Here is a 25944-nt window from a genome sequence, read left to right on the forward strand (position 1 = left end):
TCAGTCAACATCCAGGAACTGAACAGGCTGATGAACGTTAATGGAATAGCGCCCAAAGTTTGGAGGGATTTAATATTTCGTATTTATTATTTTGTCCACCTTAAAGTAAATATTTTGCCGTCAAGATGCCGAATGAAATGATAACATTGCAACTTGGCCAATGTGGAAATCAAAGTAAGTCACGCACGGTATCAAAGTGTAATTATTATCTTGATTTTAAAATAATGGTTGGTATTATTTGGGCAGTTGGATTCGAGTTTTGGAAAAAGCTATGCGCGGAGCATGGAATTAATCCTGAGGGAATATTGGAAAGCTTTGCAACGGAAGGAACTGACCGGAAAGATGTTTTCTTCTACCAGGTGTGTAATTATTGTAAATGTAAGTTGATGTATTGATTCTATAACTTCTAGCTACCATATCAATTTCTTTTATTTAGGCGGATGATGAGCACTATATCCCTAGAGCTGTGCTGCTGGATTTGGAACCTCGAGTCATTCACTCTATTATGAACTCCAAGTATGCCAAGGTATGTACTAGATGTGGTTTAAAATGCAATAAGTGTGTATGCATCACAGTGCGTTCAATCATGCTCTCCTTGTAATTAGTTGTACAACCCGGAGAATATATACATATCAAAGTCTGGTGGTGGAGCCGGTAATAATTGGGCCTCAGGATTTAGTCAAGGTGGGAAGTTGAGTGAAGAAATTTTTGATATAATTGATAGAGAAGCTGACGGCAGTGACAGTCTCGAGGTAGGTCACGTTTAAAATTTTATTGTGGTAGAAACGACATTTGATCTGCTATAATGTGTTTTGTTAATGAAAACCCTTTACATATTATTTAGGGTTTTGTACTATGCCATTCAATTGCTGGAGGAACTGGATCCGGAATGGGATCATATTTATTGGAAAGACTTACTGACCATTTTCCGAAGAAACTTATCGAAACGTATAGTGTATTTCCAAACCAGGATGAAATCAGGTATGCTTCAATTTTCATATTAGTTGTGTGTGCGTTGATATTGTGAACTGTACTGAACATCCTACTCTGTAATTACATGCAAAAATTGGAGTCATCCTGATAATCAATTTTTTTTTACTATCATGGATTCTCTCGCGTTGCTCCTGTAGGAATTTGCCTATAATATATTTTATGTCTCTTGATTAATCACTGTAGATATCTTACGAGCCAATAACATGACAAAAACGTATCATGCTAACCCTTTCAAATGTTAAGGTGTTGGTGGCATCTCTTGGTGCACATATGAGTGAGTGTTTGTTTGTTTAGTGGTGAGGGTTTGAGTTGACACCTTACCTATATATCTATATGTGCCTACATTTTTATAATTATGTCTGTCTACATAATTAACAGTGTCCGGCGATACCTTGTGGAAACGTTTGATCTCCATGAGAATAAACTATTAATGGTAAACTTCCACTCAATTTTATTTTAATACTGACCCGGTTTCGAAATGTAGTATCGAATCAGGGTCGGTATTTAGATAAAATTGTGTGGAAGTTTACCATTCATAGTTTATTCTCATGGAGATCTGTACTCTTTGAATTCTGTATGTTTTTGCCAAATGGTGCTCCTGAAGGTTGATTTTTTGTTGCCAGCCTCATAAAGTAGGTGGCTGCTGTATAGATGTTGCTACATCTAATTTTTCCCTTTTCACCGAGGCTAAAATCAAATGTCTAAGAATGATTGACTCTATATCCTGCCCTTAAATCTTATTATGTTAGAGGTTTCCCTCCATTTTCAGCTTTGTATACAATAAATTATCTTTAGGTGGCTTTTGTCTGTTAAAGGTTGGAAAATCCTTTTATAGGTAGAGTTTAAAATCTCTGGAGGAATTATGCATAATGCTAAAAATATTTTAAACTGTCTGGGAGAAACAGGGAAATTATCACTATTTTCCCACCATTAGATATAAAAGCCAACCTGGGAATCTTTTCCTGATTTATTACATATATGTATTTCTTTAGTATAGCTTTGTAGCCATTTTTATCTTGGTAGTGTTGAAACTCATGATGAAATTCAATTCTGTACATAGAAAGATATTAAGGCTAAACATTGCATGAAAAATTTTATCTTGTGTTTGTTATATTTTTTTAACTGGCCACACTTGGTTCAAGATAGTTGGAGTAATCTTGTTCATAGCAAATACATATCTCTTGCAATTGTAAAAACAAAATTCATAAATTATCAAAATGGTTGTACAAGTTTGATACTGTCAATAGTAAAAATGAAGTATCATCCTCGATTCCCATACTCCTCGCAGTCTCTGCACTCTGTGATAGTTTAAAGGTTTTTCTTCCTTCCCTACCTTTCACATCTAACATGATTATTGAAAGGTACATGTATAAAGCTCCACTTGAAGCAATTGAGTCAAGTTGCAAATAGCCCCAAAATTGATAGGCCTGAATATTATGCTGCTTTTGCTAATGAGCTTTTTCTTCAATTTTATTTTATCTTCCATCGTGATAGAATTTAAAGTACAAGAGATCCTTGTTTCCCTATTTTTTCATTCAAAGTTAGTTCATTTGAGTTAAAGAGTAAGGTGTTAGTGCATAATCATTTGTGAGGTTTATTGTATCTGAGTGGCATTAGGCAAAAATGGATACTTGCATGTGCTAATTAATTGGAAAGCAATGAAATGTAAAGATGTTCTAAGCAGAATTTCTTTTTGTATTATCAGTATGTGCTCGAAAGTATCGTAAAGTGAGGTAATTCTAAATCTCTTGTTATGTATTTTTTTCTTTCAAGTGATGTAGTGGTGCAGCCTTATAACTCCCTGCTGACATTGAAGAGACTCACCCAAAGTGCTGATTGTGTGGTTGTTTTGGATAATACAGCATTGAACCGTATTGCATCCGACCGACTGCACATCCAAAACCCATCATTTGCACAGATAAACACACTTGTTTCCACCATAATGTCTGTGAGCACTACCACATTAAGGTATGTGAAAGTACAAAAAGAAACAGAGAATACATACAAGATTTATATATGCTATTTTTTATTTTTTTGTCAGAATATTGCTTTATAAATAACTTACAGGTGTTAGCATAGGTGGATATTGGGGGAGAGGCACTCTCCTCAAACGCTTAAAAAATAGACGAGACTTTGAATACAAATATTAATAAATTTTTTTTTTTCATTCAGAAGTTATAGATATATACAGTAGACTCCCGATTATCCGGCTGCGGTTTATCCGGGTTGCGGATTATCCGTGCATGATTTTCACTCTCGCTCAATTTTTTCCGCGATCTTTGTTTTTAAAAATCCTACGCAAAATCACCAGAATTACTGCATCAATGCTAGGACATACGGGGCTTATCACTTTCGTTAGAATCCCCTTCGTGAAACGGAAGCGATCGCGCTCTAGTTGCATTCACGGGAGCACCGTGTTTCTGTTTTCCAAGCCTCGCAGTGCGCGACCGTGCTCCTTGATCACGGATACAAGTCCCGCAGCAGTTTCAACCCGGGCAACTTGTGCGAGACGCGAGTACGTGGCGTAGTGCCTGACAGTGTAGTTTGCGACGTGAAGCAGTGGTTTTGAAGCATTCGTGCAAACCTTTTTCCTGTATCCGTTATCACACAGCCACGGATGCGTGGTTTTCGAAACCAGGCCATACACAAAGCATTAATAATACGAGTACATCCACGCTATCGTCGCTAAAAAAAGATCGCGAACTGGCGAAGAAAGCTCTCAAGGAGTCCTGGAAGCACTCTAAAGCAACACAATAAATGCATAAATAATAATATATTGTTTGTTTTACGTAAATTATGAACATTAAAAGACATTTAACTGAAAGTTTGGATTATCCGTGTTTTCCGATTATTCGTGCCATCTCTCCCCATCATTACCCTGGATAATCGGGAGTGTACTGTACATGCATTTACATATTTAAAACTTAAATATTAAAATGAAGAGTGTGTTTCAAACAGTAATTGTTGCATGTAGTTTTTAATCCCAAATTTGAGAAGACCCTGTCAGACCCTTGTTCCACCAAGCCCCCCAGAAGAAAATCTTGGATCCGACCTTGGGTGTTAGAGGCTGTTAAAATGACTTTTTATAAAAAGTACGTTGTTGAATGTATAAGACATTCAGCATATAATAGGGATGAACTTTTTTGTTGGCTCCAATTCTGGTCTGGCTCCTGGCACTAATTCCAGTTCTTATCCTCTGATCATCTAATAAGTCTAATAGATGATCAGGGGAATGTTTGATGAGACTGGTGATGTTGATGAAAATGAAATGAGAATTTAATTGCAATTGTTGGCCCACAGATGCCTTATTGAAATTTCTGAATGTAAAATTCTTTTGCTAGTTGCACTCAGGGCATGAGATTTTGTATATTTGCAACTGATGGACTTTGTGCTTTCCAAGGTGAAACTTGAGCTTGTTGCTCAGGAAATAGCTTGGTCTAACATTATGCTTTCTGAAAATACCTTCAAGTGATGGGCATGGGGTTGAATGGGAGTTTAATATTTTTCTCCTTCATAGTTGGGATAAGTGTAATGCCATCCTTGGTGACTTCTTTGTGTCTCTGCATTTTGAGTGACTTATCAATCAGCTGCTTGAAATAGCTGTTAGAGGTGGTAGTATGTTGATGTATTCAAGTTACAAAATATGCCATTGATTAGTAATATTGACATTCTCCCAAATGTCATTATTACTGGTTGTTAAAAGTCACTTCTGGAACCAACCTCTGAAGAACTTTTCTGGATCTTGGAATTTATTCAGGCTTTTTATAGAGTGACGTATGTACTTCATTTTTGCCAGTGTTTCGATGTGTCTCTCTTCTATTTTCAATAGGACGTGTAGTTCTGTATCAGTGAATGGACCACACTTACATGGAAATGGTGGTAAAAATATGAAAAGTGGCCTTGTGACAAATCTGAATAAAATTTCTTTAACACGTTCAGGGCGGCATGACCCACCGGTGGGTCATGCGTTTCTAAGCTCTATGGGCGGCATGACCCACCGGTGGTCACGTTTCCCATGCGAATTAAAGGAGCTTCTGCCCACGTACTCCCATGAGGATGGACTTATTACGTTCTTCATCGCCCATGAAGGTGTTTTTAGTAAACTTTTTACTGATGCCAAACCGAACTTTTTGCCTAGAGAAAGGTAGCAAGTAAAATGACGGGCAATGATATAAAGATTCAGTATTTGATGTTGTATTGTCATCTGTGCGTGAAATTTTTTCAATTTTAGTTTAAGTTATCGGAAAGATATTCAAATGAATTCGATCATCGGTAATCAACTTCCATAATTTTATGAAATACGTAATTCTTGCATTGCGGGTTGCCTATCCGTCGATTATAGGAGTTTTTAAAAATTCTAGCTGTGTTACGTACGAAGTTCTCATTCATATCAATTCCACAGGCAGTATTATGAAGCTTATTCAATAATAAAAGAAAATAAAGAATATTGCAGTCATATTGAAGGTAAGACGAGAGCTACATATAGTTGATTCGTTATTGAGCCATTATTTTCTATGACACGGCAATCTCTAGACGTAAATTTTATGTTTTGCATCGTCTATCAAAAGTATATCGAAATATAAATCAAGTTGGTTTGGCTTTATTCACATTTTACGACGAAGATAGGCTAACTAAAATATTCCTACTATTTACGTGGCATTATGCATCGCTAGAAATGCTTTTTTCATTTTCCATAAGACTGTAAGATGGCCCTACAAGAAGGACGATTACCTTCCTTGATTACACGTTGAAATAGTACTACACTCAACGTTTCAATTACATGGCTTTCACGTATCGAAGATGTTCCACTTCCGTAGATATTTAGAGGGTAGCACACACCGGAAAAATTATTTAGATCGAAAACAAAAATGGAGAAAACATTTCAAAACTATAATAAATGTCATTTTCAGTTTGGATATCCTAATTTGGTCAATGGAAACAATTTTCTAAATGGGGAATACAAATGAGCACAGCGAAAACTTGCCGAATTCAAATATAATTTCAAACTATTTTCAATATAATCACTTATTTACATTATTTTCAATATATTCACTTATTTTCTTTTACAATGTCAATGGTGAATTTTGTTGAAACAATCCAAGCACATAGTAGGGTTTCCAAGTAGGCTTCCGCGGAGATTATGATGAATTCTGCTGGTTTTTCCGGGTATTCTTCCGCGTTTATCCATTTTGTAGGACGATATTTCGCCAACGTTCCAGTTGGCTTCCTCGGGTGGCTTCAGTGGACCTGAGGAAGCCAACTGGAACATTGGCGAAATATCGTCCTACAAAATGGATAAACGCGGAAGAATACCCGGAAAAACCAGCAGAATTCACATTGTAGGGTGTCCATCACATTCCTCACAAAATGTGTTCACTTTTTTTGCCCTCTTGCTTGCCTCTTTCGTTCCCTTTTCTTTACGTATTCTCTCGTACCAATTGAGGCATCTCTTCCTACCTATCCTTGCAGTACCTTCATATTTACTTAGGTTGTTCAAGGACATCCACTTCTTCGAAGCTGGAACACCTCCCCCAGCCACATCGCTAAAGACGTCATCTTCTTTCAATAATCCATCAATAAATTTCTCTCGAAAATTCAGCATTTCCATTTTTTTATTTTGGCCATAATTATTATATAAAACCTATGAATTCACCATCCATGTCCCAAGAAGCAGATCTAATGCCAGTTTCTTATACCACTTGAGAGATCGTCTGATGCAACTATAATAAGCAGACATTTGGTCGGAAATGTCTACCCCGTTTTTCGCACTATTGTAGACTATGATGGATTTTGGTTTCATTATTACCCCTCGCTTAGATTTCGACGTGGTTGGTTACAAAATCTCACCAAGGTCGGGATTGGAGGATATCATCATAAGTGGTCTTTTGTCCTGTCATTTCATCATTCTAACACCTTTTCCATTTTGCCTTGCAATAATTTCCCCCCTTTTCAACTTTTTTTGACGAACCTCTGGTGGATTACCTTTCCGATTCGCCCGTATTGTGCCACAAACATAGGTCTCCCTACCCAAAAGGTCTTCAGCTAGGCCCATACTTGTCTAAAAATTATCAATGCACAATGTCCGCTCAGCATCAAAAAGTTCCTCCATCAGTTGCAGTACAACTTTGTGTCCATGTCCAACCTTCTCCTTCGTGTTTGGCACTTCACTTTTCCTAGAGTACACTTGCAAACTATGCGTGAATGAGTCAGGGCTACACAGTTTGTAGCATTTTATTCCATATTTATGAGACTTTCCAGGCAGGTACTGCCTAAAATGTAATCGACCTCTCCAAGGTACCATCTGTACGATTGGTGCAGTCTCCCCATTCATCGGAGCTTGATAACGCGGCATGCTCTTCCTCTTCAGGTGAATCTTCTCCAATTTCGTCCTTTGAATATGAAGATTCACTCTCTCCTTCGAAATCGGATGGAATGTATGAATCATCGGAGTCAGAACTAAATTGAGATGCATCTGAGTAAGCCATCTCCTCTAATTTTTCTTTGCCACTAATAACACAAAATCACTGCTCCACAAAAAGACAAGGAAAATGGACTGGTATATCCAGTGGCACTCGTTTATTAGCCAAGACTGAAAGTTCTTCTCTCACTGCAAGGAAAATTTTGTCACCATTGTACATGTAAGGCCTTCCGCTCGGCTCGACTAATTTGAAACTCGACGTGTGGATTGCGTTGTTGCGACAAGGCCACTATGTGAGAAGCGATGCCGCACAAGATTATTCAAAAACGAAACTGTCGGATTAGCCTCCTAAGGGTTACTTGCAACACCCAATTGTGGGTAAGCTTACGATAATAACTGCACCCACGAGTGGGCCTGCCTGCAATAAAATTGTAAGCAAAGCTTCACCTATGCCAATAATAATTTGGTTTCTTATCCGCAGACTATGGAAATAATAGATTCAAAAGTTCCGCCCCAACCACCACCCCTCTCCTAGGAGGCGTGAGGTTGGGTGCGGAATATCGTCAGCCCTAGCCTTTTCTAAGCGCCGGACAAGTGCGGTTAGGCCTGTCTTGAGTCTACGAAATCCCATGGAACGTCCACCCCGAAAGGCGAGAGAAAGGGAAAGCCATTGTTTCGTATCGGGTGCTACGGACTGAGCGGTCGGTCGCCAGCGTCACAAAGGTAGAGGTTTTCCCGGTTCTTTTGGGGATAATCATTTTCGCGACTTTCTGAAAGCATAGAACCTCTAACAATGACAGCAGGAACGAGATGTATGATTTCCTCCCGCTGAATTTTGTTCCCAAAGCAATAAAACCGAAGAAAGGCATCACAGCGAAATAGAAAGAGGGTAATGAAGGCTCAGAAGATAAATTCGAAACATTTGCAAAAAAACTATGAAATACCGAATTTTTTCCGATACTTATAACTGAATTATTCCATTCTGGGCTTATAAGAAGGGTAAATATATTATTTCATCGTTTTCATACCTAAAAGCACGTCTTATTTGTTCATTTTGACGGTATTTACGTGACAGTAAATAAATATCGAAGAAAATAAAACGTGTAATACGTTGTTGCATATGCAAAAGGGGATTAATTAATAGCTAAATATTGCATTCTGGGCTTATAATAAGAGTAAGTGGATAAATTATTTCATTGTTTCCATTTTGTACATTTTGAAGGTATTTTAGGCGACAATAAATAAATACAGAAGAAAATAAAACGTGTAATGCGTGGTTGCATACACAAAAGGGGCTTAATTAATTACTAAATATCGGTGCATAGGTTTTCCAAAATTTATTGCAATTCATCATTTTCAACTATACCAAAGAAGTGTGCATTAATTTTAACATGATTGGATCAATTTAATTTCTACGAAAATTGACGCCCACGGGGAAGAAACGGCAAATTTCACGATAGCCGCGAACGTGTGAAGTTATATGCCAGTGAAGACTCCAATCATTTTTCTTTCTGTATCTTTTTGTGTTATTGTATCATACCATCCTTATGGGTGACAGTATATATGTACTAAATTTTGCATTTATGTTCTATCGCAGCTTATTTTAAACTGGCAGTCTTTCAAGTGCTTTATTTTTAAACTTATTAATATTAAGTGGGCTTATGTGTCACAGATATTTTTGAGCTTGTGCATTATAAAAGAGTGTGTCTATAAATTTTATTTTTATCTTTACATAGTGAAGATTTGAATGTATTGAAAACAGCTTCTCTAGTTTAGCTATAGCATATCAGAAATTTTGTCTTGCAAATATTATTAGGTTATGCGTAAAAACTTGTGTATTCTGACTTTGTGCTGTCCATATTTTTCGTTAGAGAGGATTATCAATGCATAAGTTACGCTAGTATATTGTATTGGTGGCTTGTATTTAATCAGAATTATCATTTCACAGGTATCCATCTTACATGAATAATGACTTAATAGGCTTAATTGCACCATTAATTCCAACTCCTCGTCTTCATTTCCTGATGACTGGATACACCCCTCTCACAAATGATCAAGAGGTACGCTTTTACATATAACTTAGTTAAACATTTGATTAAGCATTCTATACCTCCAATGACTGGTCTTTGCTGTGTAGAAATGCCTCCTCTTTTCTGCTATTAGATGTATCAATTAACGAAAGAAAATAGTTTTTAGAATTAGGTATATTATCACTCAATTCATAGTATTGGTCTGTTGTTGTTGTTTGGTATCCTCTTATTCGTCATACTATATGTATTTTTTAATATGTTCATCTTTAAAAAGTATTTTTATTTCATTGTTGAGAATTTTTTTTTTCTCACAGCCTTAGCTGAAAGTACATACTTTTTGATCTACTAATCTCTTTTTATCCTTAAAGGCTGTCTCCGTGCGACGCACAACTGTTTTAGATGTCATGCGGCGGTTACTCCAGCCCAAAAATATGATGGTGTCAGCTGCTCATGAAAGATCAGCACAAGATAAAAATATTCAGCACTGCTATATATCTATTCTCAACATCATTCAGGTTGGTTAAGATTCTTATGGGGTTGTGCAAGTAGTATTTTTTGATCTTAAGTCGAATATCATTTTTCTCTGTTATACTATAGTGTTTCTATTAATTTCTGTTGCTATTTCATTTAAAATTTATAGTTAAAATTATTTATGCAGACTGTTCTAGGGTTCCTGTTCAAATTTTATTTGGCAATTTTGTAAGAATTATTTTGTCCTAATTTTTTGTTGTCCTGTTTTGTCCTAATTGTCATGCTGAATCATAAAGAACGCGTGTTCTTTGCTTTTGCATTATTCCCAATACATGCAAAAAAAAGGGGGCACTATATTCAGACATATACGGTAATCACTTTTTAATTGTATTTCCTGCATCTTGAAATTTCATTGTCAACTTGATCAAGTTTAGAACTGCTTTTCTGTGAGGCTTATAACCTAGTAGCCTTTTATTCTCAGCATTTCCAATAAGTAGTGATATTTAAAGGCCTTTATTCACCATTTTTTAAATATATTTTAAAAGTAAATTTTATTTGTAGTTATATTAATACATAGGTATTCACTTATGTATGTTATTCTTTTTTCAGGGAGACATAGAGCCTACCCAAGTTCACAAATCTTTGCAACGAATCAGAGAACGCAAATTGGCACAATTCATACCATGGGGACCAGCTAGTATTCAAGTGGCTCTTTCACGTAAATCACCGTACATACAAAGTGCCCACAGAGTATCAGGGCTCATGCTTGCAAATCACACCAACATATCTTCGGTAAGTTACATTTCTGCTTGTTATTTACTTAGAAGGATATTTCTTAGATTTTCTTGAGGAGGATTTTCATTTCACAATATGGAAGTGCAAATTTTTGTCATATTTCATTCGCAACATTTTTAGAATAATTTTTATAGGTATTGCATATTGTACCAAAGTATGTGAAATACATATTTTATAGTATGTACATATTGGTAACTTATGGAAATTGTATTTATACTGGAGATTTTCCAAATTTCCTTGAAGGAAAGACTGATCTTTCTTAGTTTGTGGATTTTATTGCTTTTAGATATGCTATGGAGGTGAATATACTCTCTGAATCATGATGTTTGATCATTAATATAGAATTATCTTATTTACTTGTGTAAATCACTTTGCTTTTTTACCAAAATATGTACATTTTAAAATGTTAAGTGTACCTTAAATGACTGACCTCTCTAGGTTTTCTTGGTGTAGGCAAGTAAAAGTATCTTTTGTGAATTGGCAATTTTTCATGTGGGTGTATTGCACACATTTTTAACATGAACTAAAGTTTTGCATTTTCCATTGGTATTCAAGGGAGAAATAGATAAGGCTGGCCCAATAGAAAAATTTAGCATCAAAAAATAGTTTTTCCTTGTCAAATTTGTCTGAAATTAAGGTGCATGGTAACCCTAATATGCATATTATTTCTGACAGGTTGATGGAAGGTGGAAAAGGCATCATTGCCTTTAGTTTATGGATGAGTAAGGTTAATACTGACAATTGAAGGGTAGGAACAAGTTGAGAGTTCTGTGATATGGGAGATTATGGCCTAAAGTAGGCAAATGCGGAAAAATATGGACAACTTAAAAAAAATATAATCTTTGGGTAAATAATTGTCATTAACAGCCTAAAATTCAAAAAGGACCTTTTTGCCTCATTCATCTGCAGAAAAGTGTCCTTTTCTTTATTTTCTTTTTTATTTTAGGCTGTCAATCATAATTTTTTATCAAAAGATTATGTATTTTGTGAACTTGTCTTTATCTTTCTGTATTTGCCTATCATATGTCATCCTGTCTCTCGTATGACTGAACTGTCAAATTTGTTCCTTTTCTTCAATTTTATGTCTAAAAACCTTATGCTACATACATAATTGATATTTTTGTCTTGATTGTCAAGTTCATTGTCATTTTTTCTGGGTGTTTTTTATTCCTCTGAGTCAAATATTTTTCTCTGCCAAATTAATGGCAAACAAGTGATTGTATCTTACAATAGTTTCATCAATGCCTGCAATTGTATTTTGCTATTACAAATACAGTAGTGCTTGCTGTTTATATTGTTCCAGGGTTACTTAAAAATAGTATTAGAACGTGGGAATATGAAATGTGGCTAAATGTAAAGCCTGATAATGCAAAAATGAGGTTCTACCATTAGATTATTGTGAAATTTGGTTTATTAGTTCACCCAGAAAATCATCATTTATCATCACTTAAAAAATATGCTGTTGGAATGATAATAATAATGATACTGACATAATTAAGTTGAAAAAACTAATTTAAGCCTATTCTAAATTCTTCTTTGTATGGTTAACACTGGAATTCTGAATAAGAAAGTATTAATGTTATTCTTTTAGCTCTTTGAGAGAGCTTTACAACAGTTTGACAAGTTACGAAGAAGAGAGGCATTTCTGGAGCAGTTCCGCAAAGAGAACGTTTTTGAGGATAGTTTGGATGAGCTTGATGACTCTCGAGATGTAGTCCAAGAACTGGTTGACGAATACCAGGCTGCTACTCGTGCTGATTATTTATCATGGGGCACCAACTCAGCTGGAGGTGGTCAAGCTGCTTCGGTGAGTACTTACCCTAAGAATAGAAATTAAATAAGTTTAGAGTAATAAGATCAAGTCCCTTAGAACAAGCATTTACAAATATTGGTGTCACAATATGGAAGTAGAAAAAATGGAGGTAAAAAGAAAAATACTTACCTTGAACAGCAAATAACACAAAATGTGAGGTAGCTTTGATAGCAGTTTAGGTGGCAAACAAATGGCCATGTTATCAAATTTCTCTGGCATATCAATACAGAAAAAAATATTCAATCTGTGATAATTTGGGACCCTGAAATTCTGCTAGCATGTCTTTTAGCTAGTTTTTTCGTGATAACAATAAAGTTGTTATTTTGACTATTGAAGCTCTAATAAATGTAAATTTGAAATTTTTATGTTCTTAACCCTTTCAACGCTGAGGCTATTTTTTGTATGGCTTTTCCCTGACTGAATGCATTTTTTTGGGTTTTTCAGTAATACTGCACCTAAGAAACAATTATTCTTCAGGAATTAAAAAAAAAATTTTTTTTAATGCTAAAAATTTAAATTTTTTCAACGGACGTGAATTCACGTCCTCAGCCATACGCTTGAGGCCGCTCTGAGTTGTGCAGGGTAGTATCAACGCCCCTTTACGACCATATATCTCTCCTAAGGTTTTAGCTACCCCTTTTGCTGGGAAAAAATGCAAAGCCTTTCAAATATAGTAATGCAATATGAAGTCTTATTTTTATTTTTATTTAAAATTCCATAGAGTCATAATTTATCAATTTTGTAATTATTTTGTAAATGCTGATATTTTTCTGCTAAAAACACGATCTGCTAAAACTACAACGGCTAAATAGCTATTTCCCGCACTCGTTCTTCTGTTCTGTGAAATAATAGAATGAAATATGTTGTATGCTATTTTGACATTTGAATCTAATATTTTTTTAAATTTCGTTACGAAATTTTGCAGAAAGAACTAACACAGTTTCTAGCAGGATTTATAAATGAAAACAAACTTTTAAAACAAGTATAATTTATTTTTACATAGCGCTAAACATATAAATAATATACACAAAATGCAATCGCACAAATTCCAAATAAACACAAAATCCTTTTACAATACTATTTACAAATTCAAAAACGTAAAAATAGAACAGAAATTACAACATCATCAGACTGCAGAGCAAGAAAACATATTAATTATACACAAATAAAAAAATACAGTTTCCATCATTGAAATTATTATGTACAAATATTTACAATCGCATATTTTCATGGAAAGCCATGAAACATGTGTCGACGCCGAGGGGAGGGTGTCCCTCGCAAGCAGGGCAAAAGAACGTTGTCTTTTTTCTTATCCCCTTCTCCTGCATTCCCGGCACCTTCTTTGCACCGTTGTGTTTCTCTTGCTTTTTTCGTCAATTGGAAGGGTGTGAGGGAAATGCCTTGATAATCCTACGCCTCTGGAAGGGACTGATGGGGAAGGGCCTGAAGGGCGAGTGAAATCAGGTGAAAGTAAAGATTTGATTACCGAAAGCCGAAAGTCATAAAATGAATATCTGGGATGTAATTTCTTATTCAAATAATAGCTATTGAGGAGGAGAAGGTGGAAGATGTGAATGCCCAACTTCTTGTACCACTTGAGAGTTTTTCGCTCAATTGGATAATAGGACATCATCTGATCAGTGTGATCAATGCCCCCCATCGCCTCGTTGTATCTTGCAATTGCCTCAGGTTTGGGAATGGTTCCCCCTCCCCTTCGGCGGGGGACATCGATCATTTCGCCGCTATACTGCGAACTGATCATCAGTACTTCTCTCTTGTCTTTCCACTTCATGACGCAGACACTGTCATCAGTGTAGGCATTCACAACTTCCCCCTTCTTTTATTTTTTTGAATTAATTTGGGGAGGATTACCCTTCCGGTTAGTTCTCAAAGTTCCGGTACAATAGGTCTTCCGCTCCAGTAATTGGTGGGCCAAATTGACACTGTTGTAATAGTTATCCATAAATAATGAACGGCCAGCATCAAGGTGAACCTCCATTAGCTTATTCACAACAGTGTCAACAGTGTCAGCAGCCTCCGGAGTTCCTCCGTGGAGGTTATTACTCCCGAAGCTGCCATTCTCCTCGACTTCGGTGGAGGAATGTCCTCCGTAATATCCTGAGGATCAGGAGTACGCGGGGGACTGACTTGAGAAGTCGAGGGTTGAGGACTCTCCCTAAGGGTGGATTGCTCCACACCTCTTTTTTTTTCTCCCCGAGTTTTAACCATTCTGAAACATGATAAATGAAAGCATAGTATGATGGCATACTTTTATGGACTAAAAAAACATTTTGGATAATAATATAATTTTCCACTATTTATAAGATCTCGATTAAAAAAAGGAAGACCTGATTTTAGTAACATATTGGTTCAATGATGAATGAATAAATTAGCGAAAATAGCAAAATGATGTTTGTTTATTTATAAAAAAAACTATGGCGAGTTTGGTGTCGTTTTCCATCATTTTAAAAACACTTTCTAAATATGGTATGTATAGCATTCATTAGAAAACATTTAGCTTGTATCGCTATGCTATTAAATGCCGAAGAATAACTCAAATCTACTCCACTCCCATTGTCATAGGCAGGGGTAGGGTGTTTGCCTGCGGAGGATTATAAGGGTCGGACCTGCAGGTACCCGGAGACCAGCGGCCGTCCCGTTTTACACAGAGCATGGGCAGAGCTATTTACCGCCGGGAGATGAAATGCATTCCGAAATATTATCAGAGGGAATCCCGAGCCAGTCGGTAGACCATTGAACTCTGCTTCATAATAAGAAAATATCCTCTGACGCCATCCTGCTTGAGGGTTCTTCCGCCCCAACACCCTCATCCCTAATGCTTTTCACGTGGCAATAAACCCTCTTTGTGTCTACGAAACTTCCGAAAGCAGGGCCAAGAAGGTCGCGCGGCACCCCGGCAACTGATCAAACAAAAGAATATGCGGAGAGAGTGAAAGGTATCTGAAAAGAGTGAAATGTCGAAGACTACTAAAGATATTGCTAGCGATCACTTCAACTCCAACTTTCAAAACATCCTTTCCTGAACAGCCAAATCTCTAACGGGAATGACAACACTTCCACGGATAATTATTTTTCTTGATTTCCTGATTATGCAGATACCAAGAACACAAAGTTATTGTCATTCACAATGAAAAAAGATATTTTGTTACGCAGCAAGCGAGGACCGCAAAATTTTAACAAGAATACAAAATGTTCTTTGATATCGTGTCTTTTATTTGTTTACAACATTATGATAGTGGTAATTAATCACAAATAACAGCAACAGCACTTTCATCCTTCAGTAATGAAGGCATTATATGCTTATACTTACTAGTAATAGAACGAGTTTACGAAGAAAAATTAACAATTTATGCATGAATTTGTAATGCAGTGGTCCGAGGATTAAATATAAAAATTTAGGAGCGCATAAGTGTCATTTGAAAAATAAAATAAATGAAAATGTTACTTGAGCAAAAATAGAAAATAGCTACGTTTTGCAAAATAATATTTCGAAGCAAAAAAAGTATAACATAATTACTCATTGACTCACCCAAATTGAAGGGAGACGAAGGAAACAAATAATATCAAAACACAGGATCGGGATATTTACAGCTTCTGAATTCTGCAATCGATTATTTGCTGCTGCAGTATCTTGTGCAGGGAGTAATAAGAAGAAATAATGAATACACGGTACATGGGTGTTTAAAATAAAAATAGGATCTATGCACAATAAATGATTAAAAAATGCATTCAATGCTTCATCGCCATATTTCATCGCTAGTTAGTGAGGAATATTCGAAGAATATTTTGGATAACGACAATTTATCGCCGTAAAAGTCGAAAAAAAAAATTAACTGAAAATTTTCATTTTCTTTTAACTTGAAATACATAAACCTAGTTATCAAAATACATATCTATAACACATACATCAACACACAATTAGGTAAATAAAAGGCAAATCACGCATATTTACAACAGAAAATGAAATAGAACAAGGAAAAAAAATGTTTACGTACCTCCAAGTGAAAGCGTCTTCGACCGTAATATTCACCCCAGCAAGAAGAACTGACCTTCCCCAAGCGATGGTAGGAGTGTAACTGACGGCTGTGAGCCCGCAAGAGCCCCTACGAACGACTTGGACGCAGTGGTGATTAAAGCCGCCGGGTATGGGACGTGAATTCACGTCGGGCCGCCATTAGCTAGGAATCGCTGGACGTGAATTCACGTCCAGCCGCGCGGAAAGGGTTAAATAACTTTCCCTCAAATGTTGACATTAGAAAAATTTAATTCCTGTATCTGGTTTTTAGCTGCTTCTGTAATATTTTCATGAAATTTATCATTTTTTAAACCCAACTGTTGATATTTTGAGGAAAAAACTGCCACTTAAATTTTTTTTTTCGATATGTTAGTATGTTACGCCTAGTGATGAAAGTTCTTGTCCCATATGGCTACAAAATGTTTTTTATATATGGTGTAAAAATAAATTACCTCGGATCTGGGTTGCAAGCCTTGGCATTTAATATTTTTTCCGCAGTTAATGTTTATATTTTGAGGTCCTGTTTCATTCCCTGTTAAAATAATGTAAAAGTCATCTTTATTTAGTATGTTCACTTTCTGCATTTTTCAGCTTTGAATGTCTTAAAAAATTTCCCCGTACAAGATATTTTAAATCAGATTTTTCATTTTTTCATGACATTTCATGCAAATGATACTCCAAATCTTCTGATTATCAACGAGAATATTCACACAAAATTTTAGCTAGAGTTGATTGAATCAACCGGCTAGTGCTTATTCATTGGCATTCTTCTTCGAATGCATAGCTGCGACATCCAATTTGCAAGTCAGGTGATTTGTCTTCATGTAACGTTTTGTGCTCCCCTTCTGTTCCCAATATCGAACACTTTTTTTATTAAATTCAATCTAATGGTGCCTAGCTAAATTATTCCTAAAATAACTTTGATTCTTGAATTTGACTTCAATGACTCGTATAAATTTTTCAAATGAACTCATAAAAGTTATGCAAATGAAAATTGGATATAAGAAAAGAAGATTTAAGCTTGCTAGCATGCTAAACACAGGGAAAATCAATGGGGTTCAGTAGTTTCCGACGTCGCTCAGTGGTTTTAAGCATTCATGCAAACCACTATTCTGTATCTGTGATCACGCAATGATTCGGAAATCTGATTGAAACTTTAAATCACTGCTTAGATTAATAAGTATCTACGAAAGGAACATTAGATATTCTGTTACAAAAGTAAAACTTGAGGGATGCTTATACCATGCATCCTCCAGCATTGTGAAAGGTGTAGTAACTTGGAGAGCCAACATGGAGTGTGGATAAACTGGATAATTTTTTCGAATGACATCAGAGGATGAAGATCAGTAAATAACAAAAAAACTAGTTTGGGCATGAGTAAATTACATCAGACTCCCGATTATCAGGTTGCGGTATTTCCGTGTTGCGGATTATCCGTGCATAATTTTCACTCTCGGTCAATATTTTATGTGATCTTTATAAAAAAAATAAAACCGAATGCAAAATCACTGGAATTACTGTATTTTAATGCCAGGATACACAGGATTAATTATTTCGATGAGAATCCCCTTCGTAAAACGGAGGCGATCGCGAGCTAGCTGCATTCACGGGAGCTCCGTGTTCCTGATTTCCAAGCCTCTCAGGGCGTGACCACGCTCCGTGATCACCAATACACGTCCTGCAGCAGTTGCAACCCAATCAACTTGGGCGAAACGCGACTACGTGGCTTGGTGCCTGAAAGTGTAGTTTCCGACGTCGCACAGTGGTTTTGAAGCATTCGTGCAAACCACTATTCTGTATCTGTGATCACGCAGTCACGGTTGCGTGGTTTTCACAATAAGGTCTCATATGAAGCAATAATAATACAAGTGCAACCACGTTATCGCCACTAAAAAGATCACGGACGGTCAAAGTATGCTCTCAATGAATCCGGAAAGTACTTAAAAATAACAGAATAACTTCATAAATAATAATATATTGTTTGTTTTACATAAATTATGAACATTACAAGACATTAAATTGAAAGTTTGGTTTATCCGTGTTTTCCAATTATTCGTGCTGTATCTCCCAATCATTAGCCCAGATAATCAGCAGTGTGCTGTGCTGTGCTGTATGTGGAAGTAGAACTAATTATTCATTAAAAAATAAACAAACAGTGCTATTGTTTATCCTCCATCGATGCTCTACACATTATGATAGTCAATTCTATTTGTTTTTTAATCCAGTAATCTAAACTTAAAGTGAAATTGACCTCCCTGCTGAATGTAGGTCACTTAAACCTTTTATAACATAAGCTTGCTGTCTATGGCCTTGGAAAAAATCCTATAGAGAAATGCTAAGTTAACTATGCATAACATGATACATTATGTTTAATGTGCATATGTATGTAAGTAATTACATTAGCTGTGGCTCTGTATTTATTTTTACTTGTAAAATGTAATTTTACTTGTTATCTACTGCTGGGTAATCATTTCATCTACCACCAAGTATTTTTTAACCTATTAAAAAATTTTGACTTCTTTTTAAAAATAAGGCCTAAGCAATTAACTTCTCTATTCATTCAAGATCCTAGAACCTGCTGAAATGATGCCAATATGCGAACCTGAATTATAATATGTTGACAAACTTCAATAAAATAGGTACATATACCGTAGATGTTATTGAAGAAAAGCTATTGAAAAACTGTTTTCGACAGTAATGTGTAGTACTTCAATTGCAAACTCAAAAAATCAGATTTCCACCAAGAATTTGAATTATGAAGACTCCTTGTGTAACAGGATTAATTTTGAATTTACTGCAGTTTTGATCAATTTACAGAAATGAAGATTTTGACCTAGGTATTGTTAATGAAGGCTGGAAGTATAAAATAAAGAAATTTATAATTAAATTATGTGTTTGTTGGATTATTTTGGGAAATTGAAAGAAAATGAATTCTCCAAGGCTGTAAATTTTGCAGAGCAGAAATACCCTGAGCGTAATCAGAAAATTTACAAAACGTGCTCACGAAATTAAAGAAATACATACATACCTTGAGACCAAATTTGTAGTGCTTAAGTGTAATGCTGTTTCTTTTTTCTATGATATGTGTTTTTAACCTATAAAAATACGACAAATAACTGAGTTGAAATGCTACTTGTATTTTAAAGAACATGATGTATTGTTTTTTAACTATGCAAGTGAGACACATTTATTTAACTATAAAATATTTTTTAGGTCTAATTAAAATTTAGAAAGGTTCAATTTTTTCCTAACACTACACCATACTGTAACTCACTATCAGAACACTTCTACACTATCTACAAGTAAAACTATGGAAGGAAAATGAACGAAATAGTGCAAGAAAAGGGCGTACGGTCAATAGGGTAGTTTCCTTCATCAAAGAAAATGAAAGGCATTGATTGAGCTTCATAGCCCACCATTAGTGTATTCTTAATATACAAATTATTTGGTTTTAGAAATCCCAGTTTAGACGAATGTAAATGGTCAATTTCAACCTCGTTTGAAAAAGGCCAGATTTGATGCCCATGCGATGCCACTTCACATTACGTCACAGGGACCTAGTTTCTATACGAGTAGATAGGAGTTTTACATCGTCTGAGATTACCAATGCATGCATGAGACACAGAGCTCAGAGAAACATCTCTTAATAATTACCTATTAAAACTGTCTATGGTTGGAAAGTTTCCTTCGTTTGATAAGGTATTAATAATCCTTATTTAAGCCAAGCGCTACCTACTAGCAGGGTACTCTGCCACCTGCTAGCATCCTGCGTCATATCAGCGCTCAAAGCCTCGCCCCAAGGTCACCTGACTTGCAGCAGTGGGAACCAGAACAGCATCACACGGGGTTTTCCCAGCATTCATACTTAGCCGTCGCGTTTTCGTGCGCTTGAAATTTTTCACTTTTTATTTAATCGCGAAAAATAGATATCGTGTTTTAAAAATCTAAAAGCGTGAAATACGTACTCCAGGAGTAATAATCTTTCGATTTAGGCAATAAAAAAATGATAGGAAGCCACCCTATTGAGATTCCATGGTGCTCATGAAAAAATATCTACACTTCTGCTTGGTCATTGAAAATTTGCCTCTATATAATTGTGTTAAATCAATTATTTAAAAAAATTTGCGTAAATTTATCAATGTTAGATATAAATGTTCCTTTTTTCATCCACAATAGTAGAAAAGGCTCAGATTTTTTCGAGGGGGCTATGGTTACTGTTCTAATTTTCCGTGTACTGCTATTACAAAGATTTTGCAAATGCCACCTTCCTTAGAGTAGACACATGCTAGTGAAGCTGACGATGAAATGTGGGCGCAACCTTGTAAACAACAAATAGGCTGGGTTTATTTCACTTGGCATGCATTCCTAGATATTTCTGTCTTTCCACAAAACTCTGTTTTGTAAGGGTGACTAGGGGTGCTTGCCAATCACCTTGTGCAGATTAGCTCACATCGCAACAGATTGAAACTCAAGAGTGCACACTGAAACAGACGATTGGAACGCATCTGCGCTGGTGTGTTTACAAATTGTGGACTGATCGGCAGCAAAAGTTGAATGTTCAAATGACCAGTCGCTTATGAACTGACCTTCGCCACATGATTAATGAATAAGGATGATAATTGTTCGTCTATTTCATTTTGTAATTTGTAAAATCACTAATAAGTATTATTGAAAGAAAATAATGGAATTTTTGCTGCTTAATAATTACCTCTCCTGTACCGCTACAGTGCCGGCAGTCATAATTTATTTCCCATTTCTGGATTGAGAAACATATACAACTTACATCCATATCACACAGGTAAAGCTGTAAAAAATGCTTACACTATGTACTAAATCTGCTGATTTTGTAGTAATTTTGCGGTACTGAATTACAATTCATGGAATGACATTAACACCACATGAACGTTTAAGGAAATTTTGTACATAATATGCCTGCTATCCATTAACCTACAAATGAAATAAATCTGCTTAGAATCTAAGCAATAAAACATTTTAGTTTAGCTTACATTTTCCATTTCTAATTTTTTTTGTTAAGGACAATTATGAGAGAAAATCTAGTTGCCTCCTCTTGCTATCGTCCTTTGTTCATGTTGTATCAGTCATTATTGATGAAGAAATATTATATTTCCCAAATTACGAGGTTAATTAAACTTATCTAATTGTAAGACGTATAGATCAAATTATTGATTATTATTCTCAAGTGATCATCATATTTATCTGTGAGATGGTGGAATTCATTTTCCGATTCATCAGCAATATCCTGCCTACACAAGACAAACAGCGGTGCAGGATGTGTTCCCATCTGTTTAGCGCAGATGATGTTGCAGCTGCGATTGGAACATGCTCTGAGCAAAACGGTCTAAAACAGATCAGTGCAGATACGTGATTGGAAAGCACCCTAGGTTTCATTCTTAACTACCTTTTTGAAATTGTTTACTATTGTTGGTTTTTGAGCTCATTGTGTGAAAAATCCACTAAGGAAAAATCATTCGCCTTGACCGGGATTCGAACCCGCATCCCTCGATTTCTGCACTTTTGGCACAATGTGTGCATTGCGGGTGACTCCGTAAAAGTTATCACCGTGGCTGGTCCCGCTATACTCAAACAAGTCTAGAGCTCATGTTTCTGCATCTACTACCCTATAAATCTACCCTTAAGAGTAAATTGCCCTTCAAAATATCAGCTGCAAATTCTACATGGAGATTCTGTTTGTGTAATTTTAATGTGCTTGTGCTGTGTTAATGTTAAATTGGACCAAATGTAATGCTGTTTATCTTGAAGCCTTATTATGTAAATGGTAGGTGCCTCTTTAGGTACTTTTTTGTTTACAATATGCAATGAATTATTATTAACATTCAGGTATTGAAAATTATGTGTATAACATAGTTTTTTTCTAATTATATGTGTTCCATAGATCCAGTCCTGATAATGTGAGCATGAAATTTTAATTTTTATCTCTCATGCGTTGTGCTTAGATTAATCCAGAGGTGTTATCCTTTTTGAGGGAGGTCAATAAACTTTTAATTTATATTGGTTTATCTATGATTTATCAGTGATTTAAAATTAATTTATTGTTTTTTTATCTTTTCAGGCTTCCAAGGGATAAATGTGTTTGTTGTCTGAATGCTTTGGTAAGGTTTTTTCGTGTGCCAATTTTTATTCCTAGAGAATACATTTGTTCCGGAAATACTCATATGTACAGCATTGATCAATACACATTACCCTGTGAATATGAAATTATTGTGAAACTGATACCGAAGGGGTTAGTCATCTCTTAATTAACTTCTGTAACTTTGAAAAAAAGAGCTTTGTGATATTCATAAATTGCTAGTTCAAGGCTGACAGTCTCATTTGTATATATCACAATTTATGATGCATCTAAATCATATGTTTATGTATTTAACATTCCACTTATTTTATGTGGTGTGGATGAAATTTTTTGATCATGCCTGTTTCGGTTCGCTGACTTAGTGCTACAGTTATTGTGGCATTTTCTCTTTGGTTTAGGCCACTAGATGTACAGATACTCAAGATTAGTTTACTATCAGTCTTTTAATTCTATGGTTGATTTTTGTGGAATGATCATTGATTTAAATGTTCTGTTAGTATTCCAGATCAGATGAATAATTTGTTGTATGGTATTTGAAATTTGTAGTGTTTGAGAATTTTTAAATAATACATCAGCAGCGGCTATGTAGGTAAAATCAAAATTTTTACAGGATTTACAGAATCCATGCATGCATAAAACTTTGAAACAAAACCGCGAATTGTCAAAAATGTGATAATTCTTGATATTTGATATTTCATGTGTGAATGAAAATATCCTACATACTAGTGATATTTTCGGTATGAAACAAATTTTTATATTTGGCAATTTTGTGATCATGACCAAACTGAAAATTCTGTGGCCACAGTTTTGTACTATTTGATTATGTGAATTTAGTAATGGATTGTTGCTGATTGGTGATTAATTTTGTCTTCCTCCTATCTTCATTGCTCAGAATTTTATCTTCCTCACTACTCTGCCTTCCCTTGCCCTTTCAAACTTAATCTGTATTTTTGCCATGATGGAAGATTTTGATTGTTGCGTTAACTCTTGAGTTATATATCTTCTTGGCAAAGTAATCTTAGTAACTCTTGGCAAACATATCTTCTTGGTTTTGTGTCAGACACTTGACAGGTATTTTATTTTAAGTTTGCTGTGCAGAATGGGAATGAGAGTGAATGCACAATTAAATATTTCGTTCTCTCACAGTTTGTATGGTCTTTGGCCAGCTGTGTTATTCCTGAATCATTTAAGGCATATAGCTGTACGGGACAGCCGTAAAAATATCCACTGTTCTTGAGGAAAATGATGATGAATATACTTATGTAGAAGAACTTTGCTAGCACGTAATGCATTACTTTTCTTTAAGTCTTTTTGCTATTGAAACAGGGTACATTTAATGGTTTTTTATGTTCTTGAGACGATTTTGATGGTTCTCACAGTGCATACAAGCTGTGCTTGTTTGTTTTTGAGATTCCATAATTTGTTTTGTTACCTCAGAATTTGAGTGAAGGCAAACTGTGTGTAGAGTAAAGTTCCTGATTTGTACTGGGAGTTATTTCTCACGTTAGAAATAAAGGGATAACATTTACATTGAAGTATAAAAGAAACCAACTATGCTATTACTTTGATAATTCATATTAGGACCTGTCAGTGCATATTTCCTGTTGTCACCTGATGCCTAGCTCTGTTGCATGTATACATGCTAGATGACTTGTCTCTTTTAAACCCATTTTTACAGCCACAGTGCCTTTAAAATTCACGCTGTCAGTGTTTTTCCTTTTCTATGTTGAAATCTGTAGGGCTCACTGCTAATCTGCTTCATAATGGCTTTTTATGCATTCTATTCATCATCAAATAAGGCTAAGTCAAGTATGGTAGTTGGTGATTTCTAGTTTAATACCTGCATTGACTTCGATGAGCTGTAACACCAGTCTGGTGCCATGTAAAGCTCTCTTCGCGTACTGCAATTGTTTAAGCAAATTTTTAGTCCTGTGGATAGCTCCGAGCTTTCAATATTTAATCCAAGTCCTAGTTTGCCAATAATCAAAATTATGCAGTTAATTGCTGTTGTTTAGAAAAAATTATTATTACTCATGAGAATATATATCCTCTGTCATCTCATGATTGATTTTTTAGCTGTGTATGCAATATCAATTTCTTAAGGCTTCATACATTAAATGTATCTATTAAATCAATGTGTATGCAACAGTTTTACCTTGTCAAAGTAATTAAGTGCTCTCTAGTTATGGTTTGCATTGCTCTCCTCATGATTTGCTCTGCTGAAATCATGATTGAATACCAATGTTGTTAAAGAGTTATTAAGAGGGACATGTAATAATTGTATTGAATGTAAAGAATCATAATGTGTTCATGTCTGCCCTATCTATACCAGTGATTTATTAACCTTCAAGATGAAGTGATTAATTTCAAGATGACCATTTATATTTAAGGAAAGGGAGTGACTGCTTCTGTTCTAATAGCTCTCTATATTCATTGGTGATTAGATATTATTATTCATTGGTGTGAAGCCAAGCCTTTCTGAATTTTATTCTATACCTGAAGAATATAAATAAGAATGAAAAAAATGGTATGCAAACATCCCTTGAGGTGTATTTGTGAGCACAATGTACGGACTTATGTTCTTGGAATGATAATGCATTAGCATTGCTTTCCAGTCATTTGATCTTCTACTCTTCCATATTATTTTGTGCCGACTGAATTTATTTTATGTACTGCAGTGCATTGGAGTCATTCCATTCTCATTTTGACTTAAATTTGTGTGTGTAAATAGTGATTTTTGAATCTCTGTACAGTATTATTTGTTTTTAAATAAATGCTTCGACTAAATCATCCACTTTTTTAATTCCAGGTTATTTGCTGCATGACACTACTTTATTTTTTGTTGGGTTCCAACAAGTACTGAAAAAAAATTATTTTAGTTTGGAAAGGTACATTTTTAGTAACATGTCAGCCATGGACTTCCATGGACATTTCACATGATCATAGTGCTAAGTAGTGGCAGCGTGTGCGTATATGCATGTTAGCAAGTGCACACCCAAAGATGAATGAATTTTAAAAGAAAACTATTCCTTTGTAACGAGAAGGATAAAAATTCTGTCTACATATGTAAGAAACATGAGCCTCCGAACGCTACAGCTATCTCCTTTTCGAATTCACCGCTCTACCAGTGTGCGATCCCGTGGCATCGCGCCGGTCGCTTATTCGGTTTATGCGATCGCTTATGGGTGCTCGGGCGTGACGAAGTAAGCGGGGGGGGGGGGGGGTATGTACAGTTCAAATGGGTGATGGGAGCAGACTCAAAACGATGCGAATGCGCAC

At 35.6% G+C, this 25944-nt stretch overlaps 1 protein-coding gene across 2 annotated transcripts; it reads left to right on the forward strand.

Annotated features, from left to right (window-relative positions):
- On the forward strand, positions 1-25455 carry LOC124157213 (tubulin gamma-2 chain). Of its 2 annotated transcripts, none has more exons than XM_046531763.1 (11): positions 1-174; positions 247-359; positions 437-526; positions 606-752; positions 845-981; positions 2767-2961; positions 9360-9471; positions 9810-9956; positions 10522-10704; positions 12299-12514; positions 19122-19443. In XM_046531763.1, the coding sequence occupies exons 1-11, from the start codon at positions 126-128 to the stop codon at positions 19167-19169; spliced, it is 1437 nt and encodes a 478-aa protein (XP_046387719.1). In that variant the 5' UTR covers positions 1-125; the 3' UTR covers positions 19170-19443. The 2 variants fall into 2 exon arrangements, with proteins under 2 accessions (XP_046387719.1, XP_046387720.1); XM_046531764.1 differs by lacking the exon at positions 19122-19443 and adding an exon at positions 22648-25455 and having other exon boundaries at positions 2-174.
- The last annotated feature ends 489 nt before the right edge of the window (positions 25456-25944 follow it).

The sequence above is a fragment of the Ischnura elegans genome, chromosome 4, assembly GCF_921293095.1.
Source record: "Ischnura elegans chromosome 4, ioIscEleg1.1, whole genome shotgun sequence".
Taxonomy (NCBI): Eukaryota; Metazoa; Arthropoda; class Insecta; order Odonata; family Coenagrionidae; genus Ischnura; species Ischnura elegans.